This window comes from Mobula birostris, chromosome 9 (genome assembly GCF_030028105.1).
Source record: "Mobula birostris isolate sMobBir1 chromosome 9, sMobBir1.hap1, whole genome shotgun sequence".
Lineage (NCBI taxonomy): Eukaryota > Metazoa > Chordata > Chondrichthyes > Myliobatiformes > Myliobatidae > Mobula > Mobula birostris.
Genome location: NC_092378.1, coordinates 54,217,049 through 54,232,061, shown reverse-complemented (window position 1 = coordinate 54,232,061; position 15,013 = coordinate 54,217,049). Strand labels below are relative to the sequence as shown.

At 45.2% G+C, this 15,013-nt stretch overlaps 1 protein-coding gene across 12 annotated transcripts in view; it reads right to left on the bottom strand.

Annotated features, from left to right (window-relative positions):
* Positions 1-15,013, bottom strand: part of LOC140202766 (protein-methionine sulfoxide oxidase mical3a-like) — a 311,216-nt gene that overhangs the window by 190,910 nt on the left and 105,293 nt on the right. For 10 of the 12 annotated variants that reach the window (XM_072268078.1, XM_072268077.1, XM_072268082.1 and 7 more), the window contains exons 6-9: positions 14,319-14,474; positions 13,104-13,204; positions 8,593-8,850; positions 5,624-5,739 (exon numbers count right to left, since the gene is read on the bottom strand). In XM_072268078.1, coding sequence (XP_072124179.1) covers positions 5,624-5,739; positions 8,593-8,850; positions 13,104-13,204; positions 14,319-14,474 — 631 coding nt within the window. Of the gene's footprint in view, positions 1-2,932; positions 5,344-5,623; positions 5,740-8,592; positions 8,851-10,969; positions 11,179-13,103; positions 13,205-14,318; positions 14,475-15,013 lie in introns of those variants that run through there. The other 2 variants (XM_072268087.1, XM_072268088.1) reach the window with 2 other exon arrangements.

Here is a 15,013-nt window from a genome sequence, read left to right as displayed (position 1 = left end):
CTTAATCAGAGTGAGGGGTGGGTTGGGGGGATGTTTTATCCTAACCAACAGTAAGCTAACCACCAGTGATATCAGTAAGGAAACTCCATCTCATGAAAGCTGCTGGAAATGGGGAACTTCCAAAATGGTGGAGAGATGCAGCAGCTCAATGTATTGAGAGAGGTGTTATTAGGCTCCTAAATGATGAGGGCATTAAAGATGATGGAGCAAGATGCAGTGAGAAGGTAAGGCAGGCACCAGCACTCATTACTTCAAAGAGGGGGATGGGATGGGATCCAGAACAGTAAGAGAAAAGGGCAGTTGTTGTATAGGTAGATGCAGCATGTTGTGAGATTGTGAGAAAGGATAGGCAGTTGATAAGGTGTAATTGCAGTCAGTGACAGGGGTTGAAGTGTGTCTGTTTGACCTTTTCAGAATGGAAGGCAGTGACTAGTGGGGTACCGCAAGGCTCAGTGCTGGGACCCCAGTTGTTTACAATATATATTAATGACTTAGACGAGGGAATTAAATGCAGCATCTCCAAGTTTGCAGATGACACGAAGCTGGGCGGCAGTGTTAGCTGTGAGGAGGATGCTAAGAGGATGCAGGGTGACTTGGATAGGTTAGGTGAGTGGGCAAATCCATGGCAGATGCAATTTAATGTGGATAAGTGTGAGGTTATCCACTTTGGTGGCAAGAACAGGAAAACAGATAATTATCTGAATGTTGGCCGATTAGGAAAAGGGGAGGTGCAACGGGACCCGGGCGTCATTGTACACCAATCATTGAAAGTGGGCATGCAGGTACAGCAGGCGGTGAAAAAGGCAAATTGTATGCTGGCATTCATAGCAAGAGGATTTGAGTACAGGAGCAGGGAAGTACTACCGCAGTTGTACAAGGCCTTGGTGAGGCCATACCTGGAGTATTGTGTGCAGTTTTGGTCCCCTAATCTGAGGAAAGACATTCTTGCCATAGAGAGGGTACAAAGGAGATTCACCAGATTGATTCCTGGGATGGCAGGACTTTCATATGATGAAAGACTGGATCGACTAGGCTTATACTCGCTGGAATTTAGAAGATTGAGGGGGGATCTGATTGAAACGTAAAAAATTCTAAAGGGATTGGACAGGCTAGATGCAGGAAGATTGTTCCCGATGTTGGGGAAGTCCAGAATGAGGGGTCACAGTTTGAGGATAAAGGAGAAGCCTTTTAGGACCGAGATGAGGAAAAATTTCTTCATACAGAGAGTGTGAATCTGTGCAATTCTCTGCCACAGGAAACAGTTGGGGCCAGTTCATTGGCTATATTTAAGAGGGAGTTAGATAAGGCCCTTGTGGCTAAAGGGATCAGGGGGGTATGGAGAGAAGGCAGGTATAGGGTTCTGAATTGGATGATCAGCCATGATTGTACTGAATGGCGGTGCAGGCTCGGAGGGCCGAATGGCCTACTCCTGCACCTATTTTCTATGTTTCTATGTAATGGAGAAATGATCAGGAACAAGGGTGATGAACAAGTATGGGTCAGTACATAGCACTATGATGTTGTTGCCATTTCAGAGACTCGCTGTCACAAAGGCAGAAATGGCTACTGGATGTTCCAGGGTTTCAATGTTTCAAAAGAGACAGGGAAAGAGGTAAAAGAGGTGCAGGAATGGCATTGCTAATCAGCGATAGTATCACAACCACAGAAAGGGAGGGCATCGTGGAGGCGCTAACCATCGAGTCAGTCTGGGTGAAAGTCAGAAACAGGAAGGGAGCATTCACTCTATTGGGAATATTCTATAGACCCCCAATAGCAACAGAAATACTGAAGAACAGATCGGAAGCAGATTCTGGAAAGGTGCAAAATAAAAAGCATTATTGTCATGGGGGTCTTGAACTTTCCTAATACTGACTGGCACCTCCTCAGTGAAAACGTTTAGATGGGGCAGAATTTATTAGGTGTGCCCAGGAAGGATTCCTGACACAATTTGTTGACAGGCTGACTAGAGAGAAAGCCATACAGGATCTGGTGCTGGGCAATGAACCTGGTCAGGTATCAGATCTCGCAGTGGGTGATCATTTTGGATCAACTCCCTGACCTGTTCCAGTAGCCTTGGACAGGGATAGTGGCAGACAGCATGGGAAAGTATATAGTTGGGGGGAGGGGGAAATTATGATGTTATTAAGCAGGAACTTGGGAGCATAAATTGGGAACGGATGGACTCAGGGAAATGCACAACGGAAATGTGGATGTTGTTTAAGGACAACTTGCTCTGGATGAGTCAGCCCTGCTGAGGCAGGAAAAGGGTGCTATGGTGAAGCAACCATGATTGAAAAAAGATGTGGAACATCTTGCCGAGGAAGAAAGAAGCTTACTTAAGGTTTAAGAAGCAAGGATCAGAAAGGATTGCAAGGTAACCAGGACGGAGCTGAAGAATGGATTTAGCAAGAAGAGGGCACAAGACGACTTTGGAATATAAGATTAAGGAAAACCACAAGGTGTTTTATGTTTATGTGAAGAGCAGGAGGGTGACTAGAGTGAAGGTAGGATTAATCACGGATAATAGAGGAAACGTGCCTGGAGCTAGAGGAGGTAGGGGAGGTCCTTAATGATTACTTTGCTTCAGTATTCACCAGTGAAAGCAACCTTGATGTTTGTGAGGACAGCGTAAAACAGACTGATATTCCAGAACATGCCACGTTAAGAAAGATGATGTACTGGAACTTTAGAAAAGCATTAGGATAGATAAGTCCATGGGGCCAGGCGGGATATAACCCAGGCTACTACAGGAAGCAAGGGAAGAGATTGGTGTGCCTTTCACAATGACCTTTATGTCCTCACTGGCCACAGAGTAGTATCAGATGATTGAAGGGGAGCAAATGTTATTCCTTTTTTTCTAATTTTATTTTTATTTGGATAAGGTATTCACAAGTAATACACAAACTTTTTTTTTTACATATATAACCTTTTCCATTTTTTATGTGAGTAAATCTATATTAATTTGTACATTCACAAGTGCACATTGAGATAATATAGAAAATAATTAGGCACTCAAATAGATGTTTACGTGCAACTGTAATTCTACTTTATGAAGCTAAATAATGACAATAGTTGTTATTAAAAAATTAATAATAGTGGTTGAATACTAATTTCCATGCATCTCTTCTGGTCCATTTCTTTCTGGTCCAAAATTTCCCCAGATCTTTTCTTTACTTGTGTTAATTCCACGTTTTCCAAAAAAAACAGTAAACATTCGAGCCAAGGGTGCTTATGTTAACACTATTACTATGCTGGTGAGACAAACAATATAAACCATTAGGAGAGTCATCTAAAGTCTGCTCGCTCTAGGGTTATAAATTCAATCCATTTATTCCAAATTTGATAACATTTTTCCTTTTGAATTATCAGAGAGTAGGTCATCTTTTCCATTTTAAATATTTCCAAAATGATTTCATGCCAATCTTCTAATGTAGGTGATGTTGGATTTAACCACTTTCTGGTGATTGATTTCTTAATTGCCGCTAAAAGGGCCTGCAGCAGCTTTATATCTTTCTTCCGTTCCAAAAACAATGCATGCCCCAAGTAGAGAGTCTCAAAGTTCAGAGGTATCTGAGTCTTAAATACCTTAACAAATGTTCTGTGAATAAACTTAATTTAGGGCAATCCCAAAAAATATGGAAATAATTTGCAAATGTTATTCCTTTGTTCAAGAAAGGGAGTAGGGATAACTCTGGGAATTATAGACTAGTGAGTCTTACTACGGTGGTGGACATATTATTGTTGAAGACCCAAAGAGATGGGATTTATCAGCATTTGGAGAAGCCATAGTCTGATTAGGGATAGTCAACAGACTTTGAGAGGGGCAGGTCATACCTCACAAGCCTGACGTAATTCTTTGAGAATGTAACAAAGTACATCGACGAAGGTAGAGCAGTGGATGTTGTGTATTAAGATTTTGGTAAGGCATTAGATAAGGCTTCCCATGGTAGGCTCATTCAGAAAGTCAAGAGCCATGGGATCCAGGGAAACTTGGCTGCGTGGATCCAGAATTGGTTTGTCCATAGAAAGCAGAAGGCAGTTGTAGATGGAGCCTGTTCTGCCTGAAAGTTGGGATTTGTTCCCAGACAACTGTTTTTTGTAATTTTTATAAATGACCTGGATGAGGAAGAAGAGTGGGCTAGTAAGTTTGCAAACAACATGAAAGTTGGTAGAGTTGTGGATAGTGCAGAAGGTTGTTGTAGGTTGCAATGGTACATTGATATAATGCAGAGCTGGACTGAGAAGAGGCAAACACAGTTCAATCTGGAAAAGTGTGAAGTGATTCACACTGGAAGGTTGAACTTGCAGGCAGAATACAGGGTTAATGGTAGTGTGAAGGAATAGAGGGATATTGGGGTCCATAGATTCCTCAAAGTTGCTGTGCAAGTTGATAGGATTGATAAGAAAGCATATGGTGAGCTGGCCTTCGTTAGTTTGGCGGGGGGGGGGGTGGAGAGGATTGAGTTCAAGAGCGGCAAGGCAATGCCGCACCTCTATGAAACCCTGGTTAGACCACACTTGGATGTGGAAGATTTGGAGAGGGTTAAAGGAGATTTACTAGACTGCTGCCTGAATTAGAGAGCATGTTTTATGAGAACAGGTTGAGTGAGCTAAGGCTTTTCTCTTTTCACTGGAGTACGAAAGGCAACTTGCTAGACATGTACAAGAGGCATACAGTAGTTTGAGTGGACAGCCAGAGACTTTTTCACTGGGCAGAAATGGCAAAGACTAGGACGCACAGTTTTAAGGTGATCGGAGGCAAGTATAGGGAGGGATGTCAGAGGCAGGTACATGGAACGCACTGCCAGGGGTGATGGTACAGGCAGGTACTATATTAGGGACATTTAAGATAGGCACATGGTTGATAGAAAAATGGGAGGCTGTGCAGTTGGATTGATATCAGAGTAGGTTAAAAGGTTGGCACAACATCATGGGCCGAAGGAGGACTGCACTATGCTATAGTGTTCTATGGCCTATATTCTAGATCACAGAATCAGTGGTGAATGAAGCTGTCAACACAGGTTCAAGAACCAGATGGTTTTAGGGTAATAACTGTTCCCAAAACTGATGGTGTGGGATCTAAAGATCCTGTATCTTCTTTCCAATGGCAGTAGCTAGAAAGGGGCGTGGCCCGGATGGTGGGAATTCTTGATGATGGATGCTCCTTTCTTGTGGCAGGACTTAAAATACTCAAAGTTGAGGAGAGCTTTACGCACCAATCTCTGTAACTTTTTCTATTCCTCTGCATTGGTGTATCTGTACCAGGCCATGATGCAACCAGACAAGATACTCTCCACGGCCCACCTATTGATGTTTGTCAATGTTTTTGATGATACGCTGAATCTGTTCGAAGAAAATAGAGGTACTATCATGCCTTCTTTGTGATGACACTTACACTGTAACTTTAAACAACAGAAAAATGTTGGGTGAGCCAGACCACAGGGAGGGTCCAACATGCTGATGGGTGGGGAGGGGGATGTACATGTCATTAGAGTCACCTGTGATCAGATGCATACCCAGGACAGTCACCTGTCCAGTGAAACAGGGAGAAACGTAACAAAGGTCACCCTTGTCCCTTGCACCCGTCCCACACAAAGTAACGCACTACACCAGACGCACTCACCTTTCAGCCAACACATTCAGTGGAGGGGTCCCCTGTGCAAAGGAACGCACCATCCAGGCGGCGTCAAATGCTGCCAGGAACCCACGGGCGATCCCAGTTCCCATTGGCCAGAAGGGCTGTATGATAAAGCACAACTGTGTCAGCTGGAGAGGTGATGGGGTATGGAGTCTAGCACCAGGGTATCCTAGACACCACCTCAACCCATCCCAGATGTGACCCCACTCCCATCTCACGTGGCCTCTACACATTCCAGAGGAAAGCCTGCTCCCATCCCAGATTATGACCCAGCTCTTGCCCCAGACGTGACCTCCACACATTCCAGAGGTAAGCCTGCTCCTATCTCAGATTATGACCCAGCTCCTGCCCCAGATGTGGCCTCTACACATTCCAAGGGCAACCCTACTTCTATCCAAGATGCAACCCCGCTCCCATCCCAGACACGACTTCAATACATCCCAGATGTGACCCTGCTCCTGTCCCAGATGCAACCTCAACATGTTTCAGAGGCGACCCTGCTCATATCCCAGACATGACCCTACTCCTGTTCCAGACGCGACCTCAATTCATCCCAGACGCAATCCCAACCTGCCCTAGATGCAACCTCAATATGTCCCAGACATGACCTCAACATGTCTCAGACTCAACCCTGCTCCCATCCCAGACAGGATCCTGAGCTGACCCAGATGTGACCTCAATCCTCCATACAGGACATCAAGCTGCTCATTGTGTGACCTGGAACACTTCCCAGACACGACCCCCACCCCAGACGTGACCCCATTCTCTCAGATGCAGCCTTTTCCCCGCCCAAACATGACCCTTCTCCCACCCCAGATTCAAACCTATTCATCCAGATGCAACCCCTCTCCCTATAGACATGACCAAATTCCCCCCAAACATGACTCCTGTCTTGCTCCATATATGACCTTTCTCCTGCTCTAGACGTGACTCCATTATCCTAGATATGACCCTTCCCCCGCAAAGGCCAGTCTGGTCCCAATGCAGACGTGACCTTAATTCCCCAAGCACAACCTTGCTCCCAGCCCAGACAGTAGGTGGTCCCCTCCCACTGCCCTATGCCCATGAAAAAATTTGCCTCGTTTATCGTGGACCTTCTCTGTTTGACTATAAAGTTACCTTTATCCAAATCCAGAACCTTGGATGTTGTTCAGTTTTATCAGTCTAAAACACTGCCCTGAATCCCACTATTTGACAATCACAACTGAAGAAATGCTCATCCATGGACAGTGCCAAAACAGTCTAATCCTTAATCAATACTACATCTCCAGGCTCAGGGCACAGTGGGACAGAACATTACCTCACGTACTGACAAGAAATCCATACATGAATTTATCTCCTTGTAGCAACCTAAATGAGAGTTAAAAGTTCCAAATGCAAACCTGCCTGAAATTACTACAAGCTTCAGAAGCAAAATCAGGTTTACTGTCACTGACATACGGTACTGAACAAAATCTTAGGCACATACATAGCTAGGGTGCCTCAGACTTTTGCACTGTACCATATGTTGTGAAATGTGTTGTTTTGTGGTAGTACACAGAAGTTGCTGTAAATTACAATAAAACCACATACAACTAGTGACAAAGAGGAATAGGGTCCTTAAGTTCATCTACTGTTCAGAAACCTGATGGCAGAAGGGAAGAAGCTGTTCCTAAAACGTTGAGTGTGGATCGTCAGGCTCCTGTACTTCCTCCCTGATGGTAGTACTGAAAAGAGGGCTTGCTAAGACTCTAAACTTTACTACTTCACAACTTCCAATGAAGAGCTCACAGAAAATATTCATTATTGTTAAAGACTTCCTTGTACTGATTCTGCCATTGGGTTCTCTGCTGCTGTTTTACCTCACACCTGCAATTGACAGCCCAGTTATTCCAGGGTGAAGTACCATAACCTGGATATTTCACGTCACTTGGGAAACTGGAGGTGGGACCTTCTGCTACCACTCACCCTTTGCCACACTGGGAGCTCTTGCGTCAGATACAGATGTTGTACCTCCAGCAACAGTCCTTTTGGACCACGTTGTGCTGGGTCTCTCAAAGCAATGTTTACTGAGCATCTAGACAAACAGGGATTCGAACTACATGCAGCAGTTGGGATTAGTTTGGACTGGCATTGTGGCTGGCATGATTATGGCAGGTGGAATAGCATGTTCCTTTGCTGAACTGGTAGCTAACGGCATAGCAGCTGACAAGTTAGTATCTCACGACTCAGGAGGTGGCGATCTCCAGTCATCTGGCTGTCGAGCCTGCTCTGCCATTCTATGAGATCATGGCTGAAATAGCCGTAGACTCCGCTCCACCCATTTGCCTTTTTCCCATAGCCTTTAATTCCACTGTCATGCAAAAATCTATTTGACTGGTGCCTTAAATATACTTACTGAGGTAGCCTCAGCTGCTTCCCTGGGCACAGAATTCCGCAGATTCACTTCTTTCTGAAAAAAGCAGTTTCTTCTCATCTCTGTCCTAAATCTATTTCCCCGAATCTTGAGGCTATGTAAAAATAGTTCTAGTCTCATTTACCAGTGGAAACAACTCTTCCTGTCTCTACCTTATCTATCTCATTCATAATTTAATGTTTCTATAAGATTACTTTTCATACTCCTGAATTCCATTCCCAGGCAACTCAGTCTTTTCTCATATGTTAAGCCCCTCACCTCTGGAATCAACCTTGTCAACCTCCTCTGCAGCACCTTCAAAGCCAGTACACCTTCCTTCAAGTAAGGAGACTACTTCTGCACATAGTACACCAGGTATGGCCTCAGCAGTACCCTGTACAGTTGCAGCATAACCTCCTTGATTTTAAATTCAATCCCTCTAGCAATGAAGGCCAATATTCCATTTGCCTTCTTGATAGCCTGCTGCACCTACAAACCAACCTTTTGCGATTCATGTACAAACATTCCCAAGTCATCTCCTCTCACCTCACAATACAGCCCCCATGATATATGCACTAACCTCTAGCAGGCTGTCTCCCACCAGGTTAACCAGCAACCGCTTCCCGCTCTCTTCCCGCACCAGCGAGGCATTCTCTGAGGCATACATGCAGGTGAAATCAAACATGGCCACGTCAGGTTGGCCATAGTGATTCATGGCGAAGTCAAGCTGTGGCAGCTTGTGATTGGTTGAGAAGTCAGCTGCCTCCCTGGCGTAGTTCAGGAGAGCATCTTGATTGACATTATTCCGAGAAAGCAGCTTCTCCGTGTCCTGGAAATCCTAACAAGGGAAAGCAGAGATACCGCACAGAATGGTCAACCGTGCAATCGACACATGTACAGTATGTATGTTGTGCTGTGGCAAAGATCTTATAGACAGGCAGCAACAAGACCCATTGAGTCAACGTCAGGCTTGTAAAGATTTCTAATCAGTCCCACTTCCCTCCCTCCTTTCTCCCCATCGTACATGCACATCAGCTTCCCTCGCTTCCAAACACCACCTCATGCAAAGTAACATTCAGTCCATGAAAGATGATTGGAGAGTTTTAGAGGGAGGTGTAGAGAGGTAGGTGCTTTTTCACACAGAGATTGGTGGGTGCCTGGAACACACTGCCAGGGTATTGGCGGTGGTGGTGGAGGCCAACACAATAGGGACACTTAGGGAGGGCACATGGACGCAAGAAAAATGGAGGGTTTTTCATGGAGTGTGTTTATACGGGTTGGTACAACATTGTGGACCAAAAGGCCTGTACTGCTGTATGATCTAATCAGCTCATCCCCATGTTAATCCATTTCCCTCAACACACAGGCTTCTGTTCGTCCCCCTCTATCTACGTCCCAGCCGCTAGCAGGAAGAGGTTTTCTCCACTCATTCTATCCAAGCCCATCCTAACCTTGCTCACTCTGCCACACTCCGCCACACTCCTTGCTCTGACTGCTCCCAAACAATTATGCATACGCACCAACAACAGAAAATCTGCAGATGCTGGAAATCTGAGCAACAAAGACAAAACGCTGGAGGAACTCTGCAGGCCAGGCAGCATCTATGGAAAAAAGTACAATAGACATTTCGGCCCAAAACGTCAATTGTACTTTTCCCCCCACAGATGCTGCCTGGCCTGCTGAGTTCCTCTAGCACTTTACGTATATGCATCGTGAGGTTCCAGAGCACAAGTTACTATAAATCTGTGTCTTTCAATGTGTCTCCTCACTCTCTCGATTGCATTAAATTCAATCTTGAAACCTACTGCAATAAACCCTGCACTCCCAACTTCCAGGTTTGGTGGTGGTGGTGGGAGGGGGGGGGCGTTGGTTACCCATAAGTACTGAAACCTGACCTGCACCTTCATCTCCAAGAGATGGATGTACATACAGATCCCAGCGCTGAGCCCTGGGGATATTATTGTCCACCAGACCTCAGGTTGAGAAACATCCACTCACCACTCTCTATCCTCTGCCCAACACTGTGCTGCTGCTGACCCTTTTATTCCATAAGCCTCAATTCTGCTAATCACCCTTCAACATGGAACCTTGTCAAATACTTTCTGCAAAGCCATCTAACATGCAGGTAGGATGATACCTCATTGAATTGGAAGGATAATGGGAGGTGACTGAGGCTTTATAGGCGTTGGTCAGGCTGCATTTGGGGTACTGAGAGTGGTTTTGGGCCTCTTATCTCAGAAAGAATGTGCTGCTATTGGAGAAGGTGCAAAGGAGAATGATTCCAGGAATGAAGGGGTTAACATATGAGGTGCACTTGATGGTCTGGGCCTGCGCTCGCTGGAATTTAGCCAAATAAGAGGGGATCTCATTGAAACTTATCAAATATTGAAAATCCTAGATAGAGTGGAGATGGAGAGGATATTTCCTATAGTGAGGGAGTCTAGGATTGAAGGACGCAGCCCTGGTTACAAGGACGTCCCTTTAGAACAGAGATGAGGAGGAATTTCTTTAGTCAGAGGGTGGTGAATCTGTGAAACTCATTGCCATAGATGATTGCGGAGGCCAAGTCTGTTGGGTATTTAAAATGGAGGTGATAAGTTCTTGATAAGCAAGGGTGTCAAAGATTATAATGAGAAGGCAGAGGAATGGGATTGAGAGGGATGATAAATGGAATGGTAGAGCAGACTCAAATGGCCAAGTGGCCTAATTTGCTCATATGTCTTATGGTCATCTAGACTGCTGATTAATAGAACATTACAGACTGTCAAGAGATGGTGTGGGGGGTGGGGGGAGATGATAGCACTAACTTCCCCTGTTAACCCATCAAAAATATTTATTCTCTGTTAGTCTAAGGTGTGCAGGCTCGCCATTATTAGCTAACTTCTCTCAGTGCTGACTCAGCCTTCCTTAATTATTATTTTCAAAGGTTGCACTGACCTGGCTTGGACTTTCTGCCTTCCCCTGTTAGTTTCCAGTCCTCCAGCACGTCCTCAGTGTTGATGAAGGGTTGGAAAGTTACAAGAAACCTTTTCCTCAATTACCGAGGAACAGGTGGGGCATCAGTATTCACAGTCAACCCTCCACAACCTCCTCTTCAATGTTCAGCTCACCTGTCAGTGGAACTCATTGCCATGGACGGCTGTGGAGGACGAGTTATTGGGTATACCTAAAGCAGAGGTTCTTGATTAGCAAGGGTCTCAACGGTTACAGGGAGATGGCAGGAGAATGGGATTGAGGGGAATTCAGTTCTTAATAACTTTACCGCTGTGCCTTGATACAGTGTCACTAAATCTGTCTATTTTTGATTTTTTTATTTTTCTTCATAATTTTATGTAATGCCAAGAGAGCTTCTCTTTGCTCCTCTGCTGAATTCTCAGCCTCAGCACTCTAACATGGGGACAGCCTCACTTAAGACCAAAAACTCACAACACACCCATTCAGTGTTAGCAGCATAAACCTCTCCATTCAGGTGGCACTTGGTAAATCATTTTTTATTTCTGTTTTTCATCTCCTAAGCACAACACTCCGACCAAACTGTGCATAGTAGAGAGCTAAAAGAGACTTTCATACATGTTCTCGTTCTCCCTCTCCCTCCCCCCCCACACACACCACACTTATTGACCTCCTTTTCACCTATAGCAATAGACAATCATAGTTCATCTCTAATGAAGCAACGTACAGAAATCAAGAGGAACTCAGCAGTCAGGGTGCATCTGTGGAGGAAACTGGACAGACGATGTTTTGTACCAAGGCACTTCTCTCCTTTCTCCATGGATGCTGCCTGACTTGCGAAGTTCCTTCAGCTTTTTGTGCGTTGCTCTAGTCTCTAGCAGTTGCAGTCACTTGTGTCTCTTTATCTTTACTGATGTTCATTCATCACTTGTGAATCATTTTGGGAAGTTTCTCAATGTTCTGCCATACATCACTGTAGTCTGCTGGTGCTAAATGTATTCCCAAGACAGTGCCATCCATACACTTGGATAGAATGTACCTCGGGTTCCAGATCCCAGATTATTTCTGTAAATGGTCAACACTGGAGGTCCCCGCACCACCCACAGTGGAATCCCCATCACCTGCCCAACTGCGTAGGACAGGGATCCATTTCTGTGATCTGTTTGCAATCCAGGAAATGAGGAACCCTACAGCAGCTGGTAAATCCATCCCTCCAATTTCTCACATGCTCACTTATACGTAGAGGCTGAACATAATCGTACGCAAAGACAGTCCTGTAGCAGCCTGTTTTCCATTCAGCTGTTTTGTCCCCAAGCCCATACAGATCTTAAAGCATCAGAGCAAGACACACAAAATGCTGGAGGAACTCAGCAGGTCAGGCAGCATCTACGGAGGGAAATAAACTGTCTATGTTTCAGCTCGAGACCCTTCATCATGACTGGGATGGAAGGAGGAAGAAGCTGAAATAAGAAGGTGGGAGGAGGGGAAGAAGTACAAGCTGGTAGGTGATAGGTGAAACAGGTGAGGAAGAAAGTAAGTGGACGAGAGAGGGATGGATGAAGTGAGAAGCTAGGAGATGATAAGTGGAAAACGTAAAGGGCTGAGGAAGAAGAAATCTAATAGGACAGGAGAGTAGACCATGGGAGAAAGGGAAGGAGGAGGGGCACCAGAGGGAGAGAATGTGCAGATGAGAAGAAGAAAAGGGATAAGAGGAGAGCCAGAATGGGGAATGGAAAAAGAGGGAGAGGGGGATAAATTACCAGAGGTTAGAGATATCAACATTTATGCTATCAGACTGGAGGTTACCCAGATGGAATATGAGATCACGGCCCAAAAAGTCAACTGTTCAATTTTCTCCATAAATGCTGCCTGATCTGCTGGGTTATTTCCAGCATCCCAAATTGCTGACATCTGTACTTTGTGGTTTTTAATGTTGTAGGTTATATTTCTGAGTTACAGGTCGGAATCAAAAGAGAGTATGGGTGCTTTCAGACACGGAGTAGAATCTACATGAATGGTTCAGGGATTATTAAGCTGACTCCCCATATTCTGCCAGGTCCCAGAGTTCCTCCCTGCCTCTCCTGTGTTTGGACACCACTGTGGCCGAAGGTGGTACAGAGATAACACCAACCCACCCACCTGCAGAATCACTCCTTTTTCCAGCAAACTCTGCTTCTTTGCAGTCATGACGAAGTAGTGCGTGTCATCTTTGTAGTAGACTATGTTTTCCAAGTCCACACCTGAGCAAAGGAACAGCAACATGTTTATCACAGAAGCAAGAAAGTTCAGCAAGGCAACTGAATTCAGAGAAGGACCCACTTCTCAACTGGACAAACCCACAGAGTGCGAGCGTTCTGTCCCAGGTCAAATCATCTCAGCTGGCACCCAGAGCTGTTTGTACAGTTTGTTGGTGTGGAATTCCCACTAGTTACTCCGGTTTCCACCCACATCTCAAGGAGATGCAGGCTGGGAGGTTAATAGGCCACTGTAAATTGTCCCTGGTGTAGTGGAATCTTGGGGGGGTGGGGGGTATCAATAGGAATGTGGCAAGAGTAGGATGATATTAGTGCAGATGGGTTCGACGTTGGTGTGGACACAGCAGGGTGAAGGGATAGTTTCCATGCTGGTAACTCTCAAAAATCTTGGAGCTCTGGGCACCTCATCTCAGAAATGAAGTCTTCCCCTTGTAGAATGCACACCACAGACTCAATAAAAAGAATTAAAGAGTTAGCAAAAGGGGCAGCTGGCTTACACCAGACCTCTGAGCGAAGAAGGTGAAAAGTTGGAACAGTTTAATTGTTCTACAACCATTTAAGGATTTACAGTCATAGAACAAGGAACAGTACAGCACAAGAACAGGTCCTCTGGCCCATCATTTCCGTGCTAATCACAATGCCAATCCAAACTAATCCTACCTGCAAATGGCCTACATCCTTTCATTCACTGGCTGTTCAAGTGCCAGGCCAAATGCCTTCTAAACGCCACCATCATCGTAGGGAGATTTATATATCAAGAGAATAAGTCGTTCAGCCTATTGAGTGCATGCTGACCCTCACTTTCACAATAATCCTACATTAATTCGATATTCTATTCTTCACTCATTCCCATTAACTGTCCAAAATATTCCACAATAGGGAAAATTCCAGCAGCCAAATCACTCTCCAATCCTCATGTCGTAAGGATGTGAGAGGAAACCAGAGTGCCCAGGAAAAATGTACTTTGATGTAGGAAGGACATACAAACTTCGCAGAAGCAGAACCCATGGTCAGGGCTGAACCCAGGAAGACGAGAACATCCCTCCCCTTCCCCCCGACGGCCCGGGAGCAACCGCGCTTGGGTTAATCGGTGAAAAACCTGTCGCTTCCCGCAGGTCCTGGAAGAACTTCTGGTTGAAGATGAAGGCCACGCCACTGATTTCCTCAACGCGGGCCTCCTCCCGTGTGTGGCGGTTGATGAAGTTAGCTGTGATGGCAATGGCGAGCTTCCCACGGAACTCCTTCCTCCGAAAGCCTGGAATGGCAAAGAGGAACCAGTGATCACACCGGAACAACTCAGCAGCAAAGGGGGGTGGGGGTGAGGGGCACAGAGCAGGGCCCCAAGTGTGATAGGTTCCATTATCAGAACCAGGGGCTCAATAGGGGTGTGCTATAAATCAGGATAAGTACATTGTTCACTGAAAGTGGTATCAATGTTCAAAGTAAATTTTTATCAAAGTACATATATGCTACCATATACCACCTTGAGATTCATTTTCTTACAGGCATTTATAGGGGAAAAACAACAGATTTTTATGAAAAACTATACATAAACAAATAAAGATTGACAAACAACCAACGTGCAAAAGAAGAAAAACTGTGGAAAATATTGAGAACACAAGTAGTGAAGAGTCCTTGAAAGTGAACCTGTTGGTTGTAGTATCTATTCAGATTAGTGATGAATGAAGTTATCCACACTGGTTCAGGAGCCTACTGGTTGACAGGTAATAGGTGTTCCTGAACCTGCTGGTGTGCAATCTAACGCTCCTGTACCTCCTGTCTGATGGTAGCAGT